At 53.4% G+C, this 20,953-nt stretch overlaps 2 protein-coding genes across 4 annotated transcripts in view; one reads left to right on the plus strand and one right to left on the minus strand.

Moving 5' to 3' along the window:
• Positions 1-10,225, plus strand: part of BAIAP2L1 (BAR/IMD domain containing adaptor protein 2 like 1) — an 87,842-nt gene extending 77,617 nt beyond the window's left edge. For all 3 annotated transcript variants that reach the window (XM_041747619.1, XM_041747617.1, XM_041747618.1), the window contains 2 exons: positions 7,944-7,981; positions 8,451-10,225. In XM_041747619.1, the coding sequence (XP_041603553.1) occupies positions 7,944-7,981; positions 8,451-8,476 (64 nt within the window). In that variant the 3' untranslated portion in view covers positions 8,477-10,225. The remainder of the gene's footprint in view (positions 1-7,943; positions 7,982-8,450) is intronic.
• A 187-nt stretch (positions 10,226-10,412) lies between these two features.
• Positions 10,413-19,635, minus strand: BRI3 (brain protein I3). Its single transcript, XM_041747620.1, has 3 exons — positions 19,253-19,635; positions 18,647-18,749; positions 10,413-10,837 (listed from the first exon to the last, which is right to left on the minus strand). Exons 1-3 carry the CDS (start codon positions 19,392-19,394, stop codon positions 10,705-10,707), a joined length of 378 nt encoding a protein of 125 aa, XP_041603554.1. The 5' UTR covers positions 19,395-19,635; the 3' UTR covers positions 10,413-10,704.
• Between the last annotated feature and the right edge of the window lie 1,318 nt (positions 19,636-20,953).

Consider the following 20,953-nt stretch of genomic DNA (forward strand, 5'->3'; position numbering starts at 1 on the left):
ACTGATGATTTCTGCCATACAAAGAAGGGCTAATACCATCCTTCTCAAACTTTTTCCCAAAAATCAAAGAGGAGGGAACACTTCCTAACTCATTCTGAGGCCAGCATCATCCTGATAACTCTGGTCAGTCCCCCTGTTTCTGTTTTGCAGGCCAGAAAGCTTTTTTTAGCCTTTCAGTTTAGCAGCCTTTCATGTTTGGTTTCATGTAACATTTAAAAGCCCCAGATACCTAATGAAAATGCCTCCCTTGTGGGTTCCAGTGGTGATTTTAGTTGTCATTGATATAATATCAAATGAGTGTCAGAATAATAAATGATGTTGAAATTTTTTTTTAATAATTGAGATCTTCCATAAAAAGGAATGTTTAGCACTTCAAACAGGAATAGAGTGTGTACCTGCAGTGAGGTCACATAACTTGGGAACTAGTGTTCCTGTGGCAGCAGACGCTGGGACCAACCATACTTTTTTAAACACAACATGTGGCATGTGAAGGTGTGCTGCATAGAAGGGATCTTTGGATCACAAACCTTCACACCGGAATCCATCCATTGAGCATTGACTGACAAGCTACCATGGTCCAGGGAAACAAAGAGGAATAAGACCAGCCTAGGAGTTGAGTCCAATGAACAGTATGTTTTATGTTTTACACATAAAAGATGCATGGGGCAAAGAGGCAACAGAGAGGGGAGGGAAGCCTTGGGCTCCAGCGAGCACCAGAGGAGGCTTCTTGGAGGCAAGCATTTGAGCCAAGTTCTGAAGGAAGAGCTCTGATAGATGTGTGTTTTGGGAACCCTGCTGGCTGGGTTTGGTCCAGCCAGATAAGTGGTGGGATGGATAGGTCCAAGAGAAACACACCCAGCCAGGATGTCTGGGGTGGATGTCATCCTTCCTCCTGGGAGGTATCTGCAGGCAGCCTTGAAGGTGTGCACTGGAGCCTCATGACAGGGCAGGAGACTGTGGGTCATCCAGGGGGAGAGAGGGTGGTGGGAATTGTGATTAGTGAAGACAGGAATGTGGTGACAAGAGTTATTCAAGAGGTAAGAACTGACAGAGCTTGTGACCAACTGGTGTAGCCTAGCTGGGAGAAACCATTGTTGTATCTTAACTCTGGAAGCAGTTCTGGTTTGCTTGTATAAATTTGGAGCGCTCTCTCTTTTTTGGGGGGGGGAGGGGGGTAATTTATGTAATCTTGAGGTCCAGATTTTTGACTTGTGAGCATTTTTCAAAAAGAAAAACATGCTTATCTCCACTTAAGTTACAACCAATAGAAAAAAAAATTGGGAGATTCCAAATAAGGTAAAATAATCAGGGTCCTATAAATATGATTGTATTCATTAAAGACCAGGTTACTTTATGGTTTTTTAAAGTACCTAAAACTTGAGAGACCTTTCTTCTCACTTTAGATTTAAAAAAAAAAAAAGATAAAAGTTTTCTTCCATGGGTGTTTTGATGTCTTTCATGATTTGTTTACTATATTAAACTTAGAAGGAAGGGGATCCCTGGGTGGCGCAACGGTTTGGCGCCTGCCTTTGGCCCAGGGCGCGATCCTGGAGACCCGGGATCGAATCCCACATCAGGCTCCCGGTGCATGGAGCCTGCTTCTTCCTCAGCCTGTGTCTCTGCCTCTCTCTCTCTCTCTCTCTCTCTCTCTCTGTGACTATCATAAATAAATTTAAAAAAAAAAGAAAAACTTAGAAGGAAGTAGCTTTATGGTAAAAATTTGTCTAAAATTCAATACAAATAATCAAATTGATAAATTATCTCATTCTTGAGACAGAAGTAATGATGCTCTTGAATTAACATTTATCTGATGCAACTTAAAGTAAACAGGTGAGTTTTTTTTTTTTTTTTTTTACTGCAAATGGTAACATTTGCTCAACAGATGCTGAAATGAGGTTTCCTTTATATCCACCTGGCCATCATAGCTGTAGGTTTAAGTTAAAGAGAAAGTCCAAGTTTATAAAAATTAAAATAGCCATCACATGTTATTTAAAACAGCTCTTATTATTTTTTTGTAAAGATTTTATTTATTTATTCATGAGAGAGAAAGAGAGGCAGAGACACAGGCAGAGGGAGAAGCAGGTTCCATGCAGGGAGCCTGATGTGGGACTCGATCCCGGGTCTCCAGGATCATGCGCTGGGCCAAAGGCAGGCACCAAACCACTGAGCCACCCAGGGATCCCCAAAACAGCTCTTATTAAAGTAATACTTTTTCTGCTCATGAAAATAACCCAGGGAATTTTTGTTTTGCTTGAAAATATTTCTAATTTCACTTCCAGGTTAACCACTGTTAGCACTTCATTGTATCTCCTTTGGGAAAACTATAGGTAAATTTATTTTTTAAGAAAAGATTTTATTCATATACTTGAGAGAGAGAGAGAGCGCACGAGCAGGGAGGAGAGAGGGAGAAGCAGACTCCCCAAGAGCAGGCAGAAACAGACGTGGTGCTTGATCCCAGGACACCAGGATCATGGACCTGAGCCAAAGGCAGACGCTCAACCAACTGAGCCACCCAGGCGCCCTGGTAAATTTATTTAAATACATATTTTACCCTCCATGCCCAGCACCCACACACAGGAGGATCAGAGCATTTGCTCATATCAAGTTAAAAGCATTTATGAGTGCCAGATGAGCCCCAGCACTGCTGCCCAGGCTGGCATGCAATGGGAACAGTGCCGATCCAGCCTTCTAACCTCCTGGACTGTGAGGCCTTGGGAGGAGGAAGAGAGGGGGAAGCACAGAAAGCAGCAGGACCTGGAGTTTCTTCAGATTGAGAAACAGTTGGAAAGCCTCAACTCTCCTCTTATCAGTGCTCCACCCATCTTAACTCTTGATAAGACAAATACCACTGTCCTCTGTGTGCTATTCACAAGGTTCTGATAGGTTTCTTTTCTGTCTTTGTGACCTGGAGAATAATGGAAAATAGTTGTTAAAGGTCACAAGAAAATATTAATTGGCTTTTAAAAATCAGCAAAGGCCACAAGGTTTGAAGGCCTCCCTGAAAAGGCACTGCCAGCCGTGACTTCAAGGACTCCTTCCCCCGTCACCCTCTTCAGGACATTCCTTAACATTAAGACCATAAAGAACATCTACTTTTGGAATGAAGAGGGTAATAACCCAAAAATAAGTACACGGTGCTTCACAGATGCATGGTGAAATTAAATGACTGATTTATCTTCCATTTCTGTCACTAACATGTTTTGAAGTCATATTTCAAGATCCTATGCAAACTGCAGAAGAAACCCCACAAGTCCCAATGGACACCCTTGTGTGCTGCTGACACCATTCTGTCAGAGGAGCTACTACATTTCATCACTATCAAGTCAGGTCAGGAGCTCCAAGAACATAACTGAAACAAGGAGGCCCGCTGCAGGGAAGGACAGAAGAACTGGTTCTGCTCCAAAGAAATTACCTCAGGAGCAGTGGAAGCTCCTGTCATTATAACAAGCCACATAGTAGCCTCTTGGGCGCAAGGGCACTTGAGTGCTGGAAAAAGTGGATATGCAACTAAAGGAATTGAATTTGTATTTTAATGCAAATAGCATATAGGTAGTGGCTACCATATTGGACAGGTATAGAGCATGCAAAATAGAACAACGTTCCATTTAAAAACTGGATCTAGGGCAGCCTGGGTAGCTCAGCGGTTTAGCTTTTAACCTTTTAGCGCTGCCTTTTTTTTTTTTTTTCTTTTTCTTTTTTTCATGTTCTATAGTTTCTGTAATTTTTTTTAAAAGGAATCCAATTTTTTTAAAGAATTTTTATGTAATCAGCTACAACTTAAGACATTCAAGCACTTGAATGCAAAATAGAAGCTTAGAAGTCAGACACCTGTGGCTCCTTGAAGCCTCTCTATGGCCAGGACCCACCAGGAGCCAGTCTCCATCTTTCTAGGTCTAGTCACTAGCTTCAAATACAGAAGTTTCAGGAGACCTGAGAGCCTGATGTTCCCCTAGCATTACAGCAGCAATCACAATAGCTAACACAGCGCTAACACAGCCCTGGAGACCCGGGATCAAGTCCCACATCAGGCTCCCTGCATGGGGCCTGCTTCTCCCTCTGCCTGTGTCTCTGCCTCTCTGTCTCTCTCTGTGTCTCTCATGAATAAATAAATAAAATCTTAAAAACTGGATCTAGGGTGGCTCAAGTCCAAAAGTCATGCTCCCTGCTCAGTGGGGAGTCTTGCTTTTCCCTCTCCCTCTGCCCCTCCCCCTGCTTGTTCTCTCTCTCTCTTTGTCTCATCTTTAAAAAAAAAAAAAAAATAGATCTAGAAATGTAAGTTGAGAAGCATGGAGCATGATACCAGACCTGCCTGGTAGCCCCTGAGGGCTGAGGACATGGTCCTGGAATTTCGCATCTTAAAAGTTCTTATGCCCAAGGCTGATAAACTTATCTTTCCTGAACTAAAATGTTTAAACTAGCTGATGATGGTGGGGAAAGGTATGTTCTATCTCAGCCAAATGCTGGGATCCATGGCAGCTGGCAAGGCATCTTAATACTTTTATACATACTTTTTATGTACAACCATTCATTAATGCCAGTTACACGTAGTTTTGTTTAAACACCAGGATTCTTAGGCTTAAGTACACTGAACATCCAGACCTGGGAGCTGCCTACTATGGAGTAGAATGTTCCTGAACCCACCTCCCTACAGTTTTGTGGCTGCCCTTTGATGTTCTTAGATACTGACTTCTCCCTGCGGGGGGGGGGGGGGGGGGGGTCTACTTAGGCCTTTAGATTTTCTGGAGGAAAGAATTACAAGATGTGCCCCTACTCTGCCTTCTCTTACTCAGCCATGATCTGCTGGCTGTGGGCTGTGTTGCTGACCAAGCCCAAGCCCTTTATTGCCTTCCTGTCTCGTGGGTGACCTGTTCCACGCCCCTAATGACATGCCTAGGCCCTGGTGGTGCCTGCTTTCATCACTTGATAACCTCCTGTCCTGCTGAGTGCACTCCAGACCAGCACCATGCTGGCTGCCAGGAGGGGACACAGAACATGCACCTGGCTATGCCTATGAGCCATAAGTGCTGGCCTTTGGGAAGTCTGAGGGAAAGTATAAGATATATAGTGACTCAGAGCAAGGTCCACCATGCGTCACAGTCCACTAAAAGTAAAGTGGCATGAAGTGACAACTCCTGCTGTGAGGGAAGACAGCCTGAAGCCATTCGGTGCCAGGGCAAACTTGGGTCCCGCCAGTTGCCTATGGGGACCTCGGGGAGAGCCCAGCTCTGCAGACACGCTCTAGCACAAGCTGTGTCCCCTTCCGAGCCCCATCAGCCTGTGCAGAGGCCATGGGCCAGCAGGAGCCCTAGCAAGTCAGGTCTGGTGCTGGGACACAGGACCAAGAAAGGTCTCCAGGGATTTGGCTGTTCCTACAGGACAAAAGGAAGAGGGAAAGATGGGATTGGGGAGTGCAGAGACAAGGGACCCCAAACCTCACCACACAGCCCAAGAGAGGCAGGGGAAGGACAGGCTTAAGTGGAGCTTTTGGAGGCAGCAGGCAGGACAGGAAAGCTTGTGGCATCGACCAGCATGAGAAATGGGGCTCTGCAGTCAGGTTTGAGGTGGGAAGATTCTGAAAACACTTCTGAGCAGAATGTGCACATCCCTCATGATGGGACCCAGGGCGGTGCCCCGTGTGGCCTAGACACGCACTCTCCTGACAGGGAGCAGGGGCAGGTCTGGGGAGGTGGTCAATTGTGGCCACAGCAGTGGGCTCCATGGAGGTCTGTTAAAGGAGAAGCCTTTCTGAAAACATCCTTTTTTAAAGTAAACATTGAAAAAAAAAAACATTGAAGAATACCATGTGCGGGAAAAATGCATGACTTTTTACAAAGCAACTGCATATAACTAGCACCAGATCAAGAACTAGAACGTTACCCACTACCCACCCCCTCACTGTCCCTGCTCACAGTCCAGACTGGCCCGATTTTGGAAACCAGGATGGCCCATTCGGTATGACCTTGTGCAGCATGCCCTCCTGTGACACACTGTTGCTGTGTGGCATTCACTGGATGGAAGGCTGTCGTCCCTTCTCCTGGTGACAGATGTTTAGGCTGTTCTGACGGGACTCTGGGTGACCTGGTAGGGGTTTCAGTGCCCATGGGCGCTGCTGGGACCCATGGTGTAGGGTTCATGGCAGGACCAAGGTTTGCCCTGGCACTGAATGGCTTCAGGCTGTCCTCCCTCACAGCAGGAGTTGTTACTTCATGCCACTTTACTTTTAGTGGACAGTGACGCATCTCTGCCACCATGTTTGTTTCTCTCAAATGTCTGGGCCAAGTACTTGGATGGCATGAAAATGTGCCCAAACTCTGTTTTAAAGTCAAATTGTGGCAGTCAGGGCCCAGGAGGGTCTGAGTGACCTGGTAGGGGTTTCAGTGGGTCTCCTGGGAACAAGGCCCTCCCCTCAAGGACAGCCTACAGGTACCCCAGGAGGGTGGTGTGTCTGGTTTCCAGTTCAGGGTGCACAGAGCTCCCCTCAAACTTGAGGATGCACCTGGCAGGGATACAGTGTTCCACCCCTGAGGACAGGCAGCAAGAAGGTGGTTTCCAGTGAGAAGATCAAGGAGCAGGAGGGCTGTGTGCCTCTGGGGCCAAGCATGGGCCCTATGTGGGGAGTCTGGCTTGGCAGGAAGTGTGCTCTCCAGGCCGGGAGGATGCCAGAAGCCTCTTCCCAGTGTAATGTGATGTGCCTCCCCGGCACAGGGCTTTCTGCTCTAGGCCGGGCACCACTGCCAGTGGTCTGAGCACGTGAGGCATTGCAGGGCAGGTCTCCTGGAGCCTTTTAAATAAATCATAAACTAGCCTGTAGCTATCATAGAATATGAGCACTACCCTCAGAAATTACTTAGAGGCCTGCTGGGGAAGCTCAGCCTGCCTGGTAGGAAGAAACCACTTGCAGCCATTTCAAGCCCAATTAGGATGTGCTGAGCAGGGCAGCTGCTTTGTGCATCAGTGAAGAAAAGTAGACATGCTGAATTGAGGCACAGGACTAACTGGAGTTGTCTCCTGGTGCTGGGGTTCCCCATCGGGATGACCCTGCTGGCCCCAGTCATAGTCCCCCTTTGAGGTCCTAAGAGACAGCAGGCATAGTTCTGAAGTAGCCCAGGGGCCTGCGACCCTTTTTGAGAGTCTGTGTGTCTAACACCCAGGAGTCCTGCAGAAAGAGCCCTGACCGGGCTTCTGCCCCAAGTATGGCCTTCAACCCCCCAGGCTGGCAACAGGAAGTGAGAGTGGGAATCCTGGGAGGTTGAGGACCGTCTGCTCTGGTGGCCTGTTGCTTAGATGGCGTTACACTGCCCTCTCCTGGGCGACCGTCTGGAGAACTAGCCTCACAAACTTGGGCTTCGTGATTTCTTGGAACAACCAGAACAGATTTAAAGCAAATTTTTAAAGCCTGCAGGCTTCTAGAATGAAGGACAGGACACACCCCCGTGGTCCGTGGCCACAGGGGGAGACCCCCAAGTCCCCAGGCTCTGGTGGTTGTGAAGGCAAAGACCGCTGGCATTGTTCCATCCCCTCCTCACCTTCTGAAGTGTCCTGCCGGATCTCCAGCTAGCTGTGGGCACCAAAATCCAGCAAGGTTTTACTTACTGGTTTTTCACAGCATCATTCAGGATTGGGCTCCCAAAAAACCACCTGCAGGCACTGTAGCTCCACAGCTGAAGGGCCACAGGTGCACACATCCTGGCCTCTCAAGTCTGAGGCATTCGGGTGCTCGTGGGGTCCCTCCCTGTCTATGGTTTTCTGTTCTCACCCTAATTTTTTAAGTGACTTTAAGCAGACATTGAAACGGTCTCAAATGGCTAGAGACTGCAGGGCACTTTTAAACACGCATTAGCCACAAATAGTCCCTTCTGCCTTAGATGGCTTTACCTTCCGCTCTTATTAAGTGTCCCAATTTCATGAGCCGTCCATAAACTTCCTCTTTATCTTCTTCACAGAACGACACAAATGGGACAGCAAAGCCTCCTTTCCTCAGGTACGTTGAATTTTAGGGGTTCCTTCACTGGTGCACAGCCCATGAGGTCCGAGGCCTCAGGCCTCGGGGGTGTGAGGAGGATGCGGCCACTGTGTTCTCGTCGCGGTGAGGGGGGGTGCTGGAGGCTCTGCCCACCTCTGCCCAGGTCCTGAAGGGAAGCCGCCTGGTTACTGTTGTGTCAGGCAACTTAATCCAGACCGTGTCCTCGGTGGCTCCCGCCCCCGTAGCCCTTCTCCTGCACAGGGGCCACAGCGAGGTGGGCTCTCCTGTTACGGTGTCTGCAACTCTAGAGAGTTCTGTGGCAGGTGGGTGGCACGGAGAGATCTGCCACAATGTTCATGTTCAGAAAATGTCCAGAATTTTATGTAGAAGCCACAGAATTGCAGAGCGAGAACAGTAGTTCATAGCTCTTTTAAAACCAAATTTCCATCACCTAGTATTTCTGCACCTGTTTTTCCTCCCCACACAGTGGAGAAAACCCCTTTGCTACTGTGAAACTCCGGCCAACGGTGACAAACGATCGCTCAGCGCCCGTCATCCGATGAAGAGAGGGCCCGGGGACTCCTGTTCCTCCAACATTAAGTTCTCACTTGCAAAATGATACACGCGGTTTGATGTGCGCTGTAACTGATGTAAAGCTTTGCCAAAGGGTGCCTGATTTTACCTGTATTCTACTTGAGCAAATCAATGCATTCTCTCAATTGAACATAGTTGGGTTGATACATTTCTGTCTTTAAAGAAGATAAAGAGTAGTTTAGTGACCAACTCAGTTATTTAAAATATTCCTTTTCTGTTCATCAGAAGACAGTAAATTTGGTCCCAATCCTTACTGTATCTTTTAAAATATTCTATGATTTTTAATAGCCAGAGTAAAGGATAGTCTACACTTTCATGACTGGCTTTCTGCACCTGAATGCAAATGGGACCACAGTTTTATAAAGCACGTGCTCTTACCTAGCATCAAGACATTCATCTAAAGGAAATGTGTAAATTTGCCTCTTGGCGTGCAAATCACAGTTGTAAGCAATATAAATTATAAGACTATTATATAAAATTTAATTTTTTAACTTAAAAAATTAATTTTTGTTTGATCAAATGTAGAGCAACCTAAGCTGGAAGAATCCCATTTCCCTCAATTTAGACGTAGCTCTAGAGTACGGAGACATTTTGCCTATCCCTGTCACGGCCCTGACGTTTAGTACTTGAATAATCCCAAGAGCTACTGAGCTTGGCTTGGAGTTACCACCTGGACTGACCAATGAAGGACCCAGTCGCTCAGAGCGTCACACATCCATGTGAGCAAAGCCAGGGTGTTCTCATTACGCTAGCTGACCAAAGCTGCCTCTATCCACTAGTATACTCTGAAACATCTTGGGGTCCAAGTTTCTTCATTTATGAGTCAGGTACTGCCCCCCCTCCCCCCCCCCCAGAAGGCGTAGAAAGCCAGGAGCCTGAGTCTTGGCAACTGGGACGGGAAGGTCTGCATTTCATCCAAGACCTGCCATCACACCCTCTGAGCCAGGGGCCCAGTTTACTTCCAGGTGCCAGAGATTGGGCCCTGTTTTGGAGGAGTGCAGAATCATGACTCCCACCCACGCCATTCACTGTGCATGGGCACAGAGGTCCTTGTTTATCATGGCTCCTTGGGTCTCGCCATAAATATCAACATTTTTCTATAAGCTTGAAAATGGTCACCGTCAAATGCAGGTAAACCAGTGTGTGACAATATGTGTTCTTGGTCCTGTCCCAGCTGGTCAAGTCAACCAGGCAACCCCACCAAAGGCTGATGCGTCAGACCTCTGTGAAGGCTCTTCCAGGGCCAACCAAGTCAGGCTGAGTGCAGCTGGCAAGCAGCACATCTGTCTTGAGAGAAGATGCGCCAGCCAAAAAAACCACCAAATTTATTAGTTAGCTTCTCTCACCATCTGGGTAAGAAGGTTCACGGAAGCTCAGTATTTCCAAAGGTGGGGAGTCAGGTGTAACACAAGCGTGTTAATGGGGTGGGGGACCCCGGCCTTCAGCGCTCTGCTCTTCGGGATCCCCTGGCTTTGTTACAGAGATGATCGCTGTGGGCTCGCTGGGCTCACCCAACCTGTCCTACATCTTCACAGAGTGGGTTGCAGTGGGCACTCACCTGCCTCACAGAGGACGGGAGGGCTTGCCTTAGGTCCTGGGCACGGAGGTGCATGCTCTGTACATGTCAAGGTATTACGTTTCGTTATAGTAATAAAAATTTGGAAAGCACATTCTCTTGAGCTGTGTATGCCTATGGAGAAATAGATCGAGATCTGCCATGAGCCGGACCATGCCAAAGCCAGGTGATGGGTATATTATTCTAGTCTGTTTGGTTACAGAAAATTTCAAACATATTTGCAAGTCTGTTTATACAAGTAGCAGTGTGCACACACTGAATAAGCAGAACCAGGTAAACAATGGTATGAATCTCATTTATTTAAAACAGTATTTCTCACCTTTCTCAAATTGAAGACTGCAAAAAAATAAAAGCAGTGCTTTATTGAGCTGTCATTCACCCGGAGCAGTGCTGCTGCGTCCCCACGCTGTGACCCCTGCGCCCATGAAACCATGAAACCGCAGCTCACGCCGTCTATCCCACCTTGCTTTACAAAACAGTCCTGAAAGCTTAATCAAATAAAGCTACTGTACACAACATTTACATTAGAAAAAGACAGCTGGATGTAGGAAAGCCAGGTGTGTTGTTCCCTTTAAGTGAAGTTGGCTCCACAGTTGGGGCATCTTCGCTTCCTCAAGGCAAAACAGCAGATGAACCCAAACGGGAACAAGATGATGGCCAAGAAGATGCCCAGGAAGGTGAAGGAGTCCTCCAGAACCCCGACTCTGTGGAGAGAAGAGGCGAGCACTGGCGTCAGGGCCCTTGGCAGAGCCGTGCCTGGAGAGGCCCTTCCGGCCCCGGCCTTCCGGTGACCGTGTCCACGGAAGCAGTTTTCGCCCTGCCAGCCACCAACCTGCTCCCCGGGGGAAGGCGGGCTACTGCTCTCTGCCACCACGGGAACACGTGAAAGTCACCTGAAGGAATCCTCACTTATGACGACGAGAACATTCACCGCCCAGGCTACCTGCCACGTTTTCTCCTCCGTTACAAAAAGAGGAATGAGAAGCAAATGCTAGTTTCTATACGAATGCTTGGATCACTGAAGACCAGACCAAGAAAACAATCATTCTAGAGTATTTTTCCCCACTGTTGGAAAGTTTTATTCTCCCATCCCTTAGACGGAAATTCTAAAAACTGATGTCAGAATTCTGATTTGGGGAAAGGTTACGATGGATTTTAGTGAAAGATTAAAATCGGCCATATTCACAACATAAGACAACTACTTTCTCTTGAGAAAATCTCCATTTCTTCTTCACAAAGTCAAGTTTACCTTCAATGTGCACCACACACAAGATGCCTAGGGGCTGTCCCCACAATCAGGTGCCATGAGTACAGGTTCAGTGACCTAAAGTCCCCACTCATTCTAGGGTCATTTTCAAGGCCCCAAAGGTGGGAAGCAAGAGCCAGGCACTCCGTTCCACCACTGCTCCTTAGGTTACTTCTAGAAAGTTCTGGACACAGCTGAAATCCAAATGAGAACAGCCAACTCGGCCCTAATGAGAAATGGTTCACACTCCCAAGAGCCAGGGAAAGTCAGTGGTAACCAGCTCCTCCCCAGGCAGCCAAGGACACCTCCAGCCTCGTCTACCACACTGTGAGCTGAGGGCCTCTGGTGAACAAGGCACTTCAACAGAATTCACCAGAACAAGTATGCCATACCAGCCAGGGCTGCATACTGAGAAAGAAGAAAGGAGGAACTTCAGGGAGGGTCTCCAGGGGTGGCAGGAGCCCAGCCAGAACCGGCAAGGGCTCAGCAGGAGATGGGCCAGTAAGCAGAAAGGCCTGATGCACCCACGCCCCGCTGCGCTCCCAGAGCCTGCCTGCCTTCAGCAGTGGACCCCACTCCCAAACCCCACTCACCCCGCTTCACCCCAGCTGCCCCGGTCTTCCCGTAGCCACTTCCTCCTCTACCCACACCTCAGCCCCTGGTCTTCAAATGTTGCTAAGGATCTCTTGTGCCCACAATGTTCTGCAAGCCGTTGCTTCTTGTTTTGCCACCCTGTGTGGAGGATGGTTCAGCTTAATGGAAGGTCAAGTCTCAAGGTGAAGCACCCAACTGAAGGCTTCCTCCGGTCAAAATGCCACCAAACCTGCTACTGCCCACAGCTGTGGCCGCCCCACCGGGCCAGGGCTCCAGCTCCAGGCACCAGGCTGAGAATATGAGGAAGCCTGGTTTTCAAACTGCTTAAACAAAAGTCAAACTCGATGCCCACTTCCCTTCTAACCCGCTCAAGAGGGAGTTACCTAAAATGTCTACAATAGACATGACACTCTAGAAGCACTTCCCAAGGTGCTGGTCCTAAAACAGCAGTTCTCCTGATAACCTCTGCAGAAAAGAAAAAGGGAGTTTTTTTGCTTAATCTGAGGAAACCCTCTCCCCGTCCTGGAATCACAGTGCACAGCAGTTTAGGAAAGGCTCTGAGAAGTCCCGCAGTAAAGACCCCTGTTAAACTTTCAGCTGGTGTTACCCAGACTGACATGTGTGCTGACCGGTCAGGCTAGACACAGGCAAGGCTGGATCTGAGGGAAAGCTAATCAGCAGGCCTGAATTTCCATCATTAGAGTTACCTTTTCTTGTCTAGATGGTTACAAAGTTTTGTAACCGGAGTCCCCTTTCTATGGACTACAAGGGCCATCAGGTCCCCACACTGTTCTCCACCCTCCCGTGGCTGACCCTGCCCTTGAGAGTCCAGACACAACCATGCAGAGCCCACCTACACCTGCCCCAACTGAAAAAGCACCTGAGTGCATGTTGCCAAAGTCAGGGATGAGGCTTCAGGGAGGCCCTGGGCCACCACCTGTGTCCCCCCACACGGGGACAGGAACACCTGCTCTGTCCACAGTCCTCACCAACAGCCCCCGTGACTATGGATGCTAGTGAAGCCACTTCCATAGCAGCTGGATGCGGCCAGGTGGCCTTGGACCCCTCAGAGCTATGGAACCACCCAGGTGTCACTGTCCTTCCTCCTGGCATCTACAAAAAGTTCCACCCCAGCCAAAATCCCAAGAATTGCACCGGTTCACAAAGTCGCTTAGAATGCCCAAGAAAAAAAAGCAAAGGGCCAAAGTGAACCAGGCCTCCTAGCTGGGTCACAAGCACCAGCTGAGAACCTTCCAGAGCAGCTTCCCTCTGAAGAAGTTAGGAGGGAGCTTTGCCCAGCATCCCCTCCAGGGGAGCGTGCGGCCCAAGGACAGGGACTACCTGGCTGAGCACCCACTCAGGCTGGACAGCCCACATCATCCCACTCAAGGACTAAAGCGGTTACAGCAAAAAAATAAAAATAAAAAAATAAAAAAGAAAAATAAAGCGGTTACAGCAGCACAGCCTAGAAGCCCGCGTGTCTGCTCAAGGGCTCAGGGTGTCCAGGAGGAAGCTCCTGCGGTCCTCAGGAAACCCATGGGGGGGGGCGGGACACTGTTCACTCACTCCCAGGCCCTCCCTGCCCGAGACGCCAAGAGGCTGGCCCTCCCCAAGATCAAATCCCAGTGGCCACCACACTGTCCCAGCCCCACGCCCCCTCGCTCAGCCTCGGAGGCGCTCTGGGAACTTAAAAGGCAAAGCAAGGGTAACACACAGCCAGGCGCACCTCAGCTCCCAGGCACGAGGGACACAAGCCCTGGCTGCTCAACCCTGCGGTGCTTTCTGTCCACACCTGTCAGTCACTCTGGCCGGAGCACAGCTGGCAGCCTGGGCCACCCCACTCCTCCGTCCTCAGTGAGGAGCACTGTCTGCCGAGACCTTGACCCTGTGCCTCACCCCAGGCCTACCCATCAGGGCCAGAGCCCCAGCTCGCCCTATTTGCCTTCTCCCCACTCTAAAGATGGCCTGGCCACACGTCTCTGGGAAGAGCAAGAGCCTTCCTTTCACGAAGCCTCCCTGCCAGCAAGCTGGTGACCAGATCATCTTCCACGGGGCAACGACCCAAACCCACCATGGCCTTCAAGCCTGAGGAACAAGGGACAGCCAGCAGGAGCCTATGAGTAGGAGGTCAGCCCTCAGGCGCCACACTTGTCACCACACTTGGAGCCCAAGGAGTCTACACACCTCTTCCAAACGACTCTGAAAGCAGACTTTTTTACAGGTTTATACCAAACTTGCCTGGCAACCACCTGTGGCCTAAACTGACGTGTGGCCATTTATGGTCATAATTCATCTATTTCACATGAATATTCATGTCTTGTTGCAAAAATATTAACATTCTGACCATGGGTACGGCACCAGACCTCAAAACCAATGCTGGCATAATTCACAGTTTTTAAAAATCCATAATCTTCTGAATTGAGAAACACAATCTGATCTCTGGGCCACTCTTGATGGAGCAAGACTCCAGGAAGCAGAGCAAACCTGTCCCTGTGAGGCACCAAGGAGGAAGGGGACACCTTGGAACAACCCAGACCCAGGCTGCCTCCTGGAGGGGACGCCAGCCTCTCCCAAATGGCCTACAGGTTCTTCCTCCAAATTCCCACCCCCATCCCCATGGTCCCAGTCAGTTTAGGACGAGCTTCAACTCTCAAGTGGCTCCAAATCCCAAATCCAAACTGAGCAAAGCTGCGCTCCGCTCAGGAGAAAGGCCCCACCCCATTCTTGAGCAAGGGAGATTGGGGGAGCGGTTAGGGAAGGATGTGGGAGCTGGAGAAATCAGGAACTGACAAATTCTGAAAACGCTTATTTAATTCCCAACTCTGACGCTGTGGAGAAAGTGGCCACCGGACATCTGTCCGGAGGGGGCCTGGCCCCTGCCTGCCCGGGGCCCCCACCTCCTGAGGGAGGGCAGAGTGGCCAGGGCACTGCCTCAGCAATGGGCCATCACGAACAGCAGCCCCACACGTCCCGGGATGGTCCCAGATTTCAGCATGCCCTGTATCGCTCTCAGCAGCCCTGTGCAGGGCTTCCCCACCCAGAAGCCCTAGGCACTCAGTGCCACCAGCTCCAGGGGCCCTTGGTTTGTCCCCCCTTACTCAGGGCAGGATCCAGCCCCAGGAGCAATCCCCAGGCCGGGCCTCCTCAGGGAAAAGGGAGCAGAGGTCTGTCTCCAGGTGGCCTCAAGCCTGGAGCCAAGGCGGGGTGGGGACCTGATGCCCAAAGCACCCAGCCAATAGTGTCACGCCTCACGTGCTCCGAGGCACATCTGTCGGAGGCGCATCTGTCCGGCCTTCTGCTGCGGCCTTCTGCTGCCCGGGGCCTCCGTGGGAGGAGGGGCGGTTCCACACAAGCCTGAGGGCCTGGAGCCTCCTGCCTGCCTGAGCAGCATGACCTGCCCTCCGGTGGGGCCGTGTACCACCAAGGCTCAGGCCTAGACCGGCGGACTGGAGGCGCCAGCATTCCCTGGAGCACTCCCACGAGCTGCGTGCCCTGCCCAGCGCAGCCCAGGGCACGAGTCCCAGCTCATCCGGGTGCTGCCGCCTCCTGAGGCGGGCAGAGCCCACGGGACCATGGACAAGGACAGGGCCCATCCTGGTGGCCTGCTGTCCAGCCAGCCCAGGCCAGGCAGGTCTTCTGGGCGCGGCTGGAAGGCTGGCTTTGCAGTTGCAGGCGCTGGATGAGCTGGGGCCCCAGTCACAGGCAAGGGCTCCTCCGCCACCTGCCCACGGCCGCTGTCCACACACCCTGGGCTCTGTCCCAGGGCCCTTCCTCTTAGGACCCTCCCACATACCCCCCCATCCCCCTGTGCCCTGTGTCATACCTCACCCTGCCTCTGTCCCCAGAGGCTCTACCAGGGCCACCAGCACCCTCCACGCTGACCACCCAGTGCCACGTGGGCCCAAGAGCACTGACCCTGAGAGCTGTTCCTCCAGCCTCTCCCAGCTTCCAAGGCCCCACTTGTTTCTGGATCACCTCCTACCTCTCTGGTTACCCCCAAAACTAAATACTCAGTGACACCCAGCTGGCGTCAGTGGGGAGCCCAAGGAAGGCCAGGCCCTGTGCCTGCTACGTTATGCACTCTTTGGCCTTTGACCCCTGCTGCCCAGGGAGCCTTCCCAATAGGCTGCCCCACCACCGCCCAGGGTGAACCTAGCCAGGCTTGGGCTCCCAGACTCTGGGGGCTGCCACCACCCCTCATCCTGCATTGAGGGTAGCCCACACCCCCCCAGAGGAGAACCAGCTTCAAAGGCCAGGGGCTGGCCAAAGCCCTGGCTGGGCAAGATGGCACATAGTCCAGGTAGGAAGGGGTGAAACGAGGACCATGCTCATCTGCTGAGCTCCAAAGAAAAGCTTTCGTGTAGCCCACTAAAAAGGGAAGATGGGGTCAGGCTGCTAGGATGACGGCCAAGTGACACAGGCCTCTTATGCCAAGCCTCACTCAGAAGGAATCACAGACGTGTGACTTGGGCAAATCCCTGCCAAGGTACCAGGGAGGAAAGGGGACAGAGCCTGGCGGGCTGGATGGAATGGGAGACAGTGTAGTCACATGACAAGCCTGTCTCCCAACTCTAGATGCCAGACAGTGGCCTCGCTGCACTATGCTCAGGGGACACCTCTCCATTCTCCCCAGAGAAGAGCCTCCCCAGGGCCACACACCCACTCCCCAAATCACAGCAGTGCTTCCTTACAAAGCGTCCAGCCTCTCCCCACTTCCCCCTGTCCCTACCCCCTAACCCTCCCACCCCCACTGGCTGCCTAGGAAGGTGGGTCCCACACCCAGGGCTGCGAAGTCAGAGAAAGGCCTCACAGGGCCAAGGGGAGGGCCCTTGCTGCCCACATCCATCCAATCCATCTGCAATCTGCAGACAAGAGGGATCACAGGGGGACGTGCCAAGAGGGAATCAAGTGTTTGGTCCCAAATCAGTCCCCAAACTTGCTCTCAGAGGACCCCCTCCTCACTGCGACCACCCAAGGACAGGGAGGATGGTGATCCCAACATAAAAAGGAGGAAGCCTGTCCCCGGTGTAGGGGTCCCACACTTCAGCCTTAGGCAGCCTGACCTTGACCCAGATTCTGCAGGACCCCAGCTCTGGGACCCCAAGCAGGGGAAGCCACAGGCCTTGGGGAGAAGAGCACTCCCACCCTGGGGTAAAGAAAGTAGCAGGGCAAGCGCTCCCTCACCCCACAGAGCCTCGCGGGCCTTGCTGTGGTCTCTCGGCACAAGCGCTTGGGCCAGAAAGGGTTCTACAGAGCGCCCCAAGACACCCCCATTTCCCCAAGTTAGCAAATGTGGCCAGGATCTGAACCTAGCGCCCACAGCAGGCTGGGCACTGGCCGGGACACAACAATCAGCCACAGCGTGGACACACTGAAATCCCAGCCAGGCTGCTCTGCCCGACACCTTTAGACACTTTCCTGGTTCTCCCCGAGTCTGTCAGCCTGATACTCTTCCCTAAATCACTCAAAAGACTCTCCCGCCCGAAAATAGGTCCTTGGAATCCTCCAGCTGACCTGAGTGGGGACAGAAGGGCTGTGCACACAGCCAGAGCTCTGAGCACCCAGCACCAGCCTCAAAGCCAAATACGGCGGGTTTCCATCACCCACCTCTACACACAACCCCCAAGACTCCCTGTGGCTCTCTTCACAGGGGACCAAGCTCCGACCCCAGCCCAGCAGCCCAGCCCAGTAGCACCCGGCCGGCTCCCAAGCCCTATCCCCTCATGTCTCCAAACCCCAACAGCTGCGATGCCGTGAGAATAGTGTCCAGGACGGTGCGACCCCCTTCCTGTTCCCCAGAGATGAGATCAGAAGATGTACCTGAGTTTACAATCGAGGCACACTGTTGGCTCTGGGAGTCCAGCTTCCTACCCCCATCTCTGAGAGGCTCTCTCCCTCCCACATGGTCACTCCCTGTGACTCTGAAATCTTTAACTTCTCCTGGACTCCACTCTGAGCCTTCTAGATACCCCTTTGACATTAAGCCCAAGCGTAAACCTGCATTTCTCAATTCCATCTAACACTTCAACTTCCTTCTCCCAGACACACTGAAGACCCCCAACTCTTGCATCAACCAAGGGTAAGAACCAAGTCTTATCTGAACGTGCACTCTCATGACCCACACAGAGCAAGCGCCACCCAGCTGCATCTCAGAGCCTATAAAACCCGCTGCGAGCCCCTGGAGCCTTTGGTTTGAGAGTATGAAAAATCGCTCCCGCCCCAGAGAACCACCATCCTCCTCCAGCTAACAGCCCACAGTTGCTCCCTGGCCTCCTGGACCTCCGGATCCTTGGACACACTGGCCATCTGCGTCAGAGCGCCCCTGCACTTCAGGCCGCCCTTCCCAACAGAGGAAACCTTCCACCACTTTTGGAGCAAACCTGCAGGTCCCAGAACCAGGGACACGATGTGTTAACATTTCTGCGTCCCACTCATTTGGGACTCAGTGGCCCAAAAACCACTAACTCCGCAGGAAAGGGAGCCCCTCCCCTGTGACCTGTGAAACAGCACTCAGACCGGAGGACAAACCGACCCGCTCTCTCGCTCACCGCAGGGCAGCGCTGGTCCCAAGACCCGCCAACTCGGGGCGGCCACCTCCCGGCGAGTGGGCCTCGCTGAGGCCCTGGGTGTATGATCTCAGAGGCATCTGGGCCGGCCCCTGCCTGTGACATACCTGCAGACTGGGCAGCCTCCGACGACAACGATGGAATTGGCAGGGTACCTGGTGACATTTCGACTGTGGATGCTGTAGACCCTGGGGTGGTGGGTGGGTATCCCTGTGGACAGGAAGGCACGTCAGAAGGGGGCCGGGAGGAAAACTGGGAAGTTTGAGGGCTACTTCTCCTGCTGTCCCCCCGCCCCGACACCCCCGCCCCCCAAAACTTATCGTTTCCAAAATGCAGACGACGGCCGCCTCCATTAAGTGCCCACTACGGGCTCTCCTGGGTGCCGATCTGCCGGGCGCTTCCCGGGGTGGGCGGGCCCGGGGCTCGCGACCCCCCAGGTCGGCCAAGGGCCCGACCCCGGGCTCCCAGGGCGGGACACTCGGGGGACACTCGGCCCACCGGGCTCGGCGTTCACGGACCCCGGGTAGGCCTCCCCCACACCGACCCCCGAGCCCGGCCAGGCCGCGCCCCCCGCCAGGCCGCGCCCCCCGCCGCAGCAGCGTCCCGAGAAAAGTTGGTTTCGGGGTTAAAGGTCGCCACGGGGCCGGCCCCAAAGTTTGCTCCGGGGGCCGCGGGCCCAGCCCCCCACCCCGGCCCGCCGCCCCCGGCTGCACCTGTGACGAGGTAGGGGTAGGGCGGCGGCGGGGGCGCGGCGGGGATGGCGCCGTAGCCGTGCGGGCCGCACGCGAAGTCGCCCTGGCCGGCCTCCAGGTTGTAGGCGGGCGGCCGCTCCTGCAGCAGGGGCTTGTGGTCCATGGCGGGCGGCGCCCACCGCGCCCGGCCCGGCTCCCGCCCGGACTCCCGCAAGGACTCCCGCTCCCGCGCCGGCTTGCACTCGCGCGGACGCCCCGACCCAGCGGCAGGCCCCGCTCCTCGCAGGCGGCGGGGGCAGCAGCAGCGGCGGCGGGGGCAGCAGCAGCGGCGGCGGGGCTGGGCCCCTCTCGGAGGCGGGCGCCGCGGGCTTCCCCTCCGCGCCTCCCCCCGGCCAGTCACAAGACCCGGGTCACGTGGCGCGGCTCCCGGCGGGGGTGCGGCGCGGGGCGGGGCCAGCGCGGCGTCTTAAAGGGACCGCGCCCGCCCCCGGCAGCCGGGTTGGCGGCTCGTCGGCCTTGACCCCGCGCTCTGCCGGGCCGCGCCCCAGCGGCCCCCAGACCGTTACCGCGAGGAGACACCGCGCCGCACGCGCCGCTGCCGAGAGACGCCCCTCCCATCTCCCGGCGGAGACCTGCTCGGCCGGCGCGAGGTCCGGAGGCCGGAGCCACTCACCGCGGCGGGGAGGAAGGGCAGGGGCCCGCGGCGGCCGGGAGGGCAGTCCCGGAGGGGCGTGCCCCGGCCGCCCCTGGCTGTCCCCGCTCCGCGGCGGAGGGCCTGGGGGCTCCGCGTTCCGGGCCACCCGGGATCCCGCAGGGCCGCATCGGGTCGTGCAAGCTTTGCCCCCTGCAGGGAAGAGCGGGGCGCGCGTCTCCGCCTGGCCTGCTAGCGCTCAGCGGATGTTCGGTCCCTCGGTTTTCTTCTTGACAAATTGAATTAGGTAATTTCTAGGAGGTGTAGCCGCTGATGACAAATAATCCCCCGCTTGGGGACAAAACCCTGCATATTGAGCCCCCAGTAGGTGACACGCACCGCCCCTCCGCTGCTCGTCGGTCCCGCCAAGCGTCGCAGCAGCCCGGGAGGTACTTATTAGCCCTCGTTTACAGCCGGGGGACCGAGGCTCGGGCAAGGGGAGTGGCCTGAGCTTGACGCAAAGACCGGCCACTCGGTCGGGTTTCCTCCCTGATGTACTTTCATTGCCACCAGCTAATGCTTAATGGGTTTGGAATAATACTTGGAAAAGAAGGATCTGCAGGCTTAGGGCTCCTGACACAGCTCCTCTAGGCCTTTCCAGGGTCTTCTGTAGCACTTGGTGTACCCCAGCTCCTTTCAAGTGACTTGGAGATTGATCTAGGGCAGCACTCATCTTATTTTTTTTTTAAGATTTTATTTATTCATGATAGACATAGAAAGAGAGAGGCAGAGACACAGGCAGAGGGAGAAGCAGTCTCCATGCAGGGAGCCCGATGTGGGACTCGATCCTGGGACCCCAGGACCATGCCCTGGGCCACAGGCAGGCACCAAACCACTGAGCCACCCAGGGATCCCTCGCTCACCTTATTTTTAACACTACTTCAGGGACCATCCTATCTGTCAGTCCCAAGATTAGCTCCTCAGGGCCTGTCTCCTGCACTGGTCATCATCATCCCAGCATCCTGGTGGGGAAGAAGGGAGGCCGAGCCTGGGTAGCGTTAGGGGAGAGCCAGGTCAAGAGTGGAGACTGG

This window comes from Vulpes lagopus, chromosome 3 (genome assembly GCF_018345385.1).
Source record: "Vulpes lagopus strain Blue_001 chromosome 3, ASM1834538v1, whole genome shotgun sequence".
In the NCBI taxonomy this organism is placed as follows: Eukaryota; Metazoa; Chordata; class Mammalia; order Carnivora; family Canidae; genus Vulpes; species Vulpes lagopus.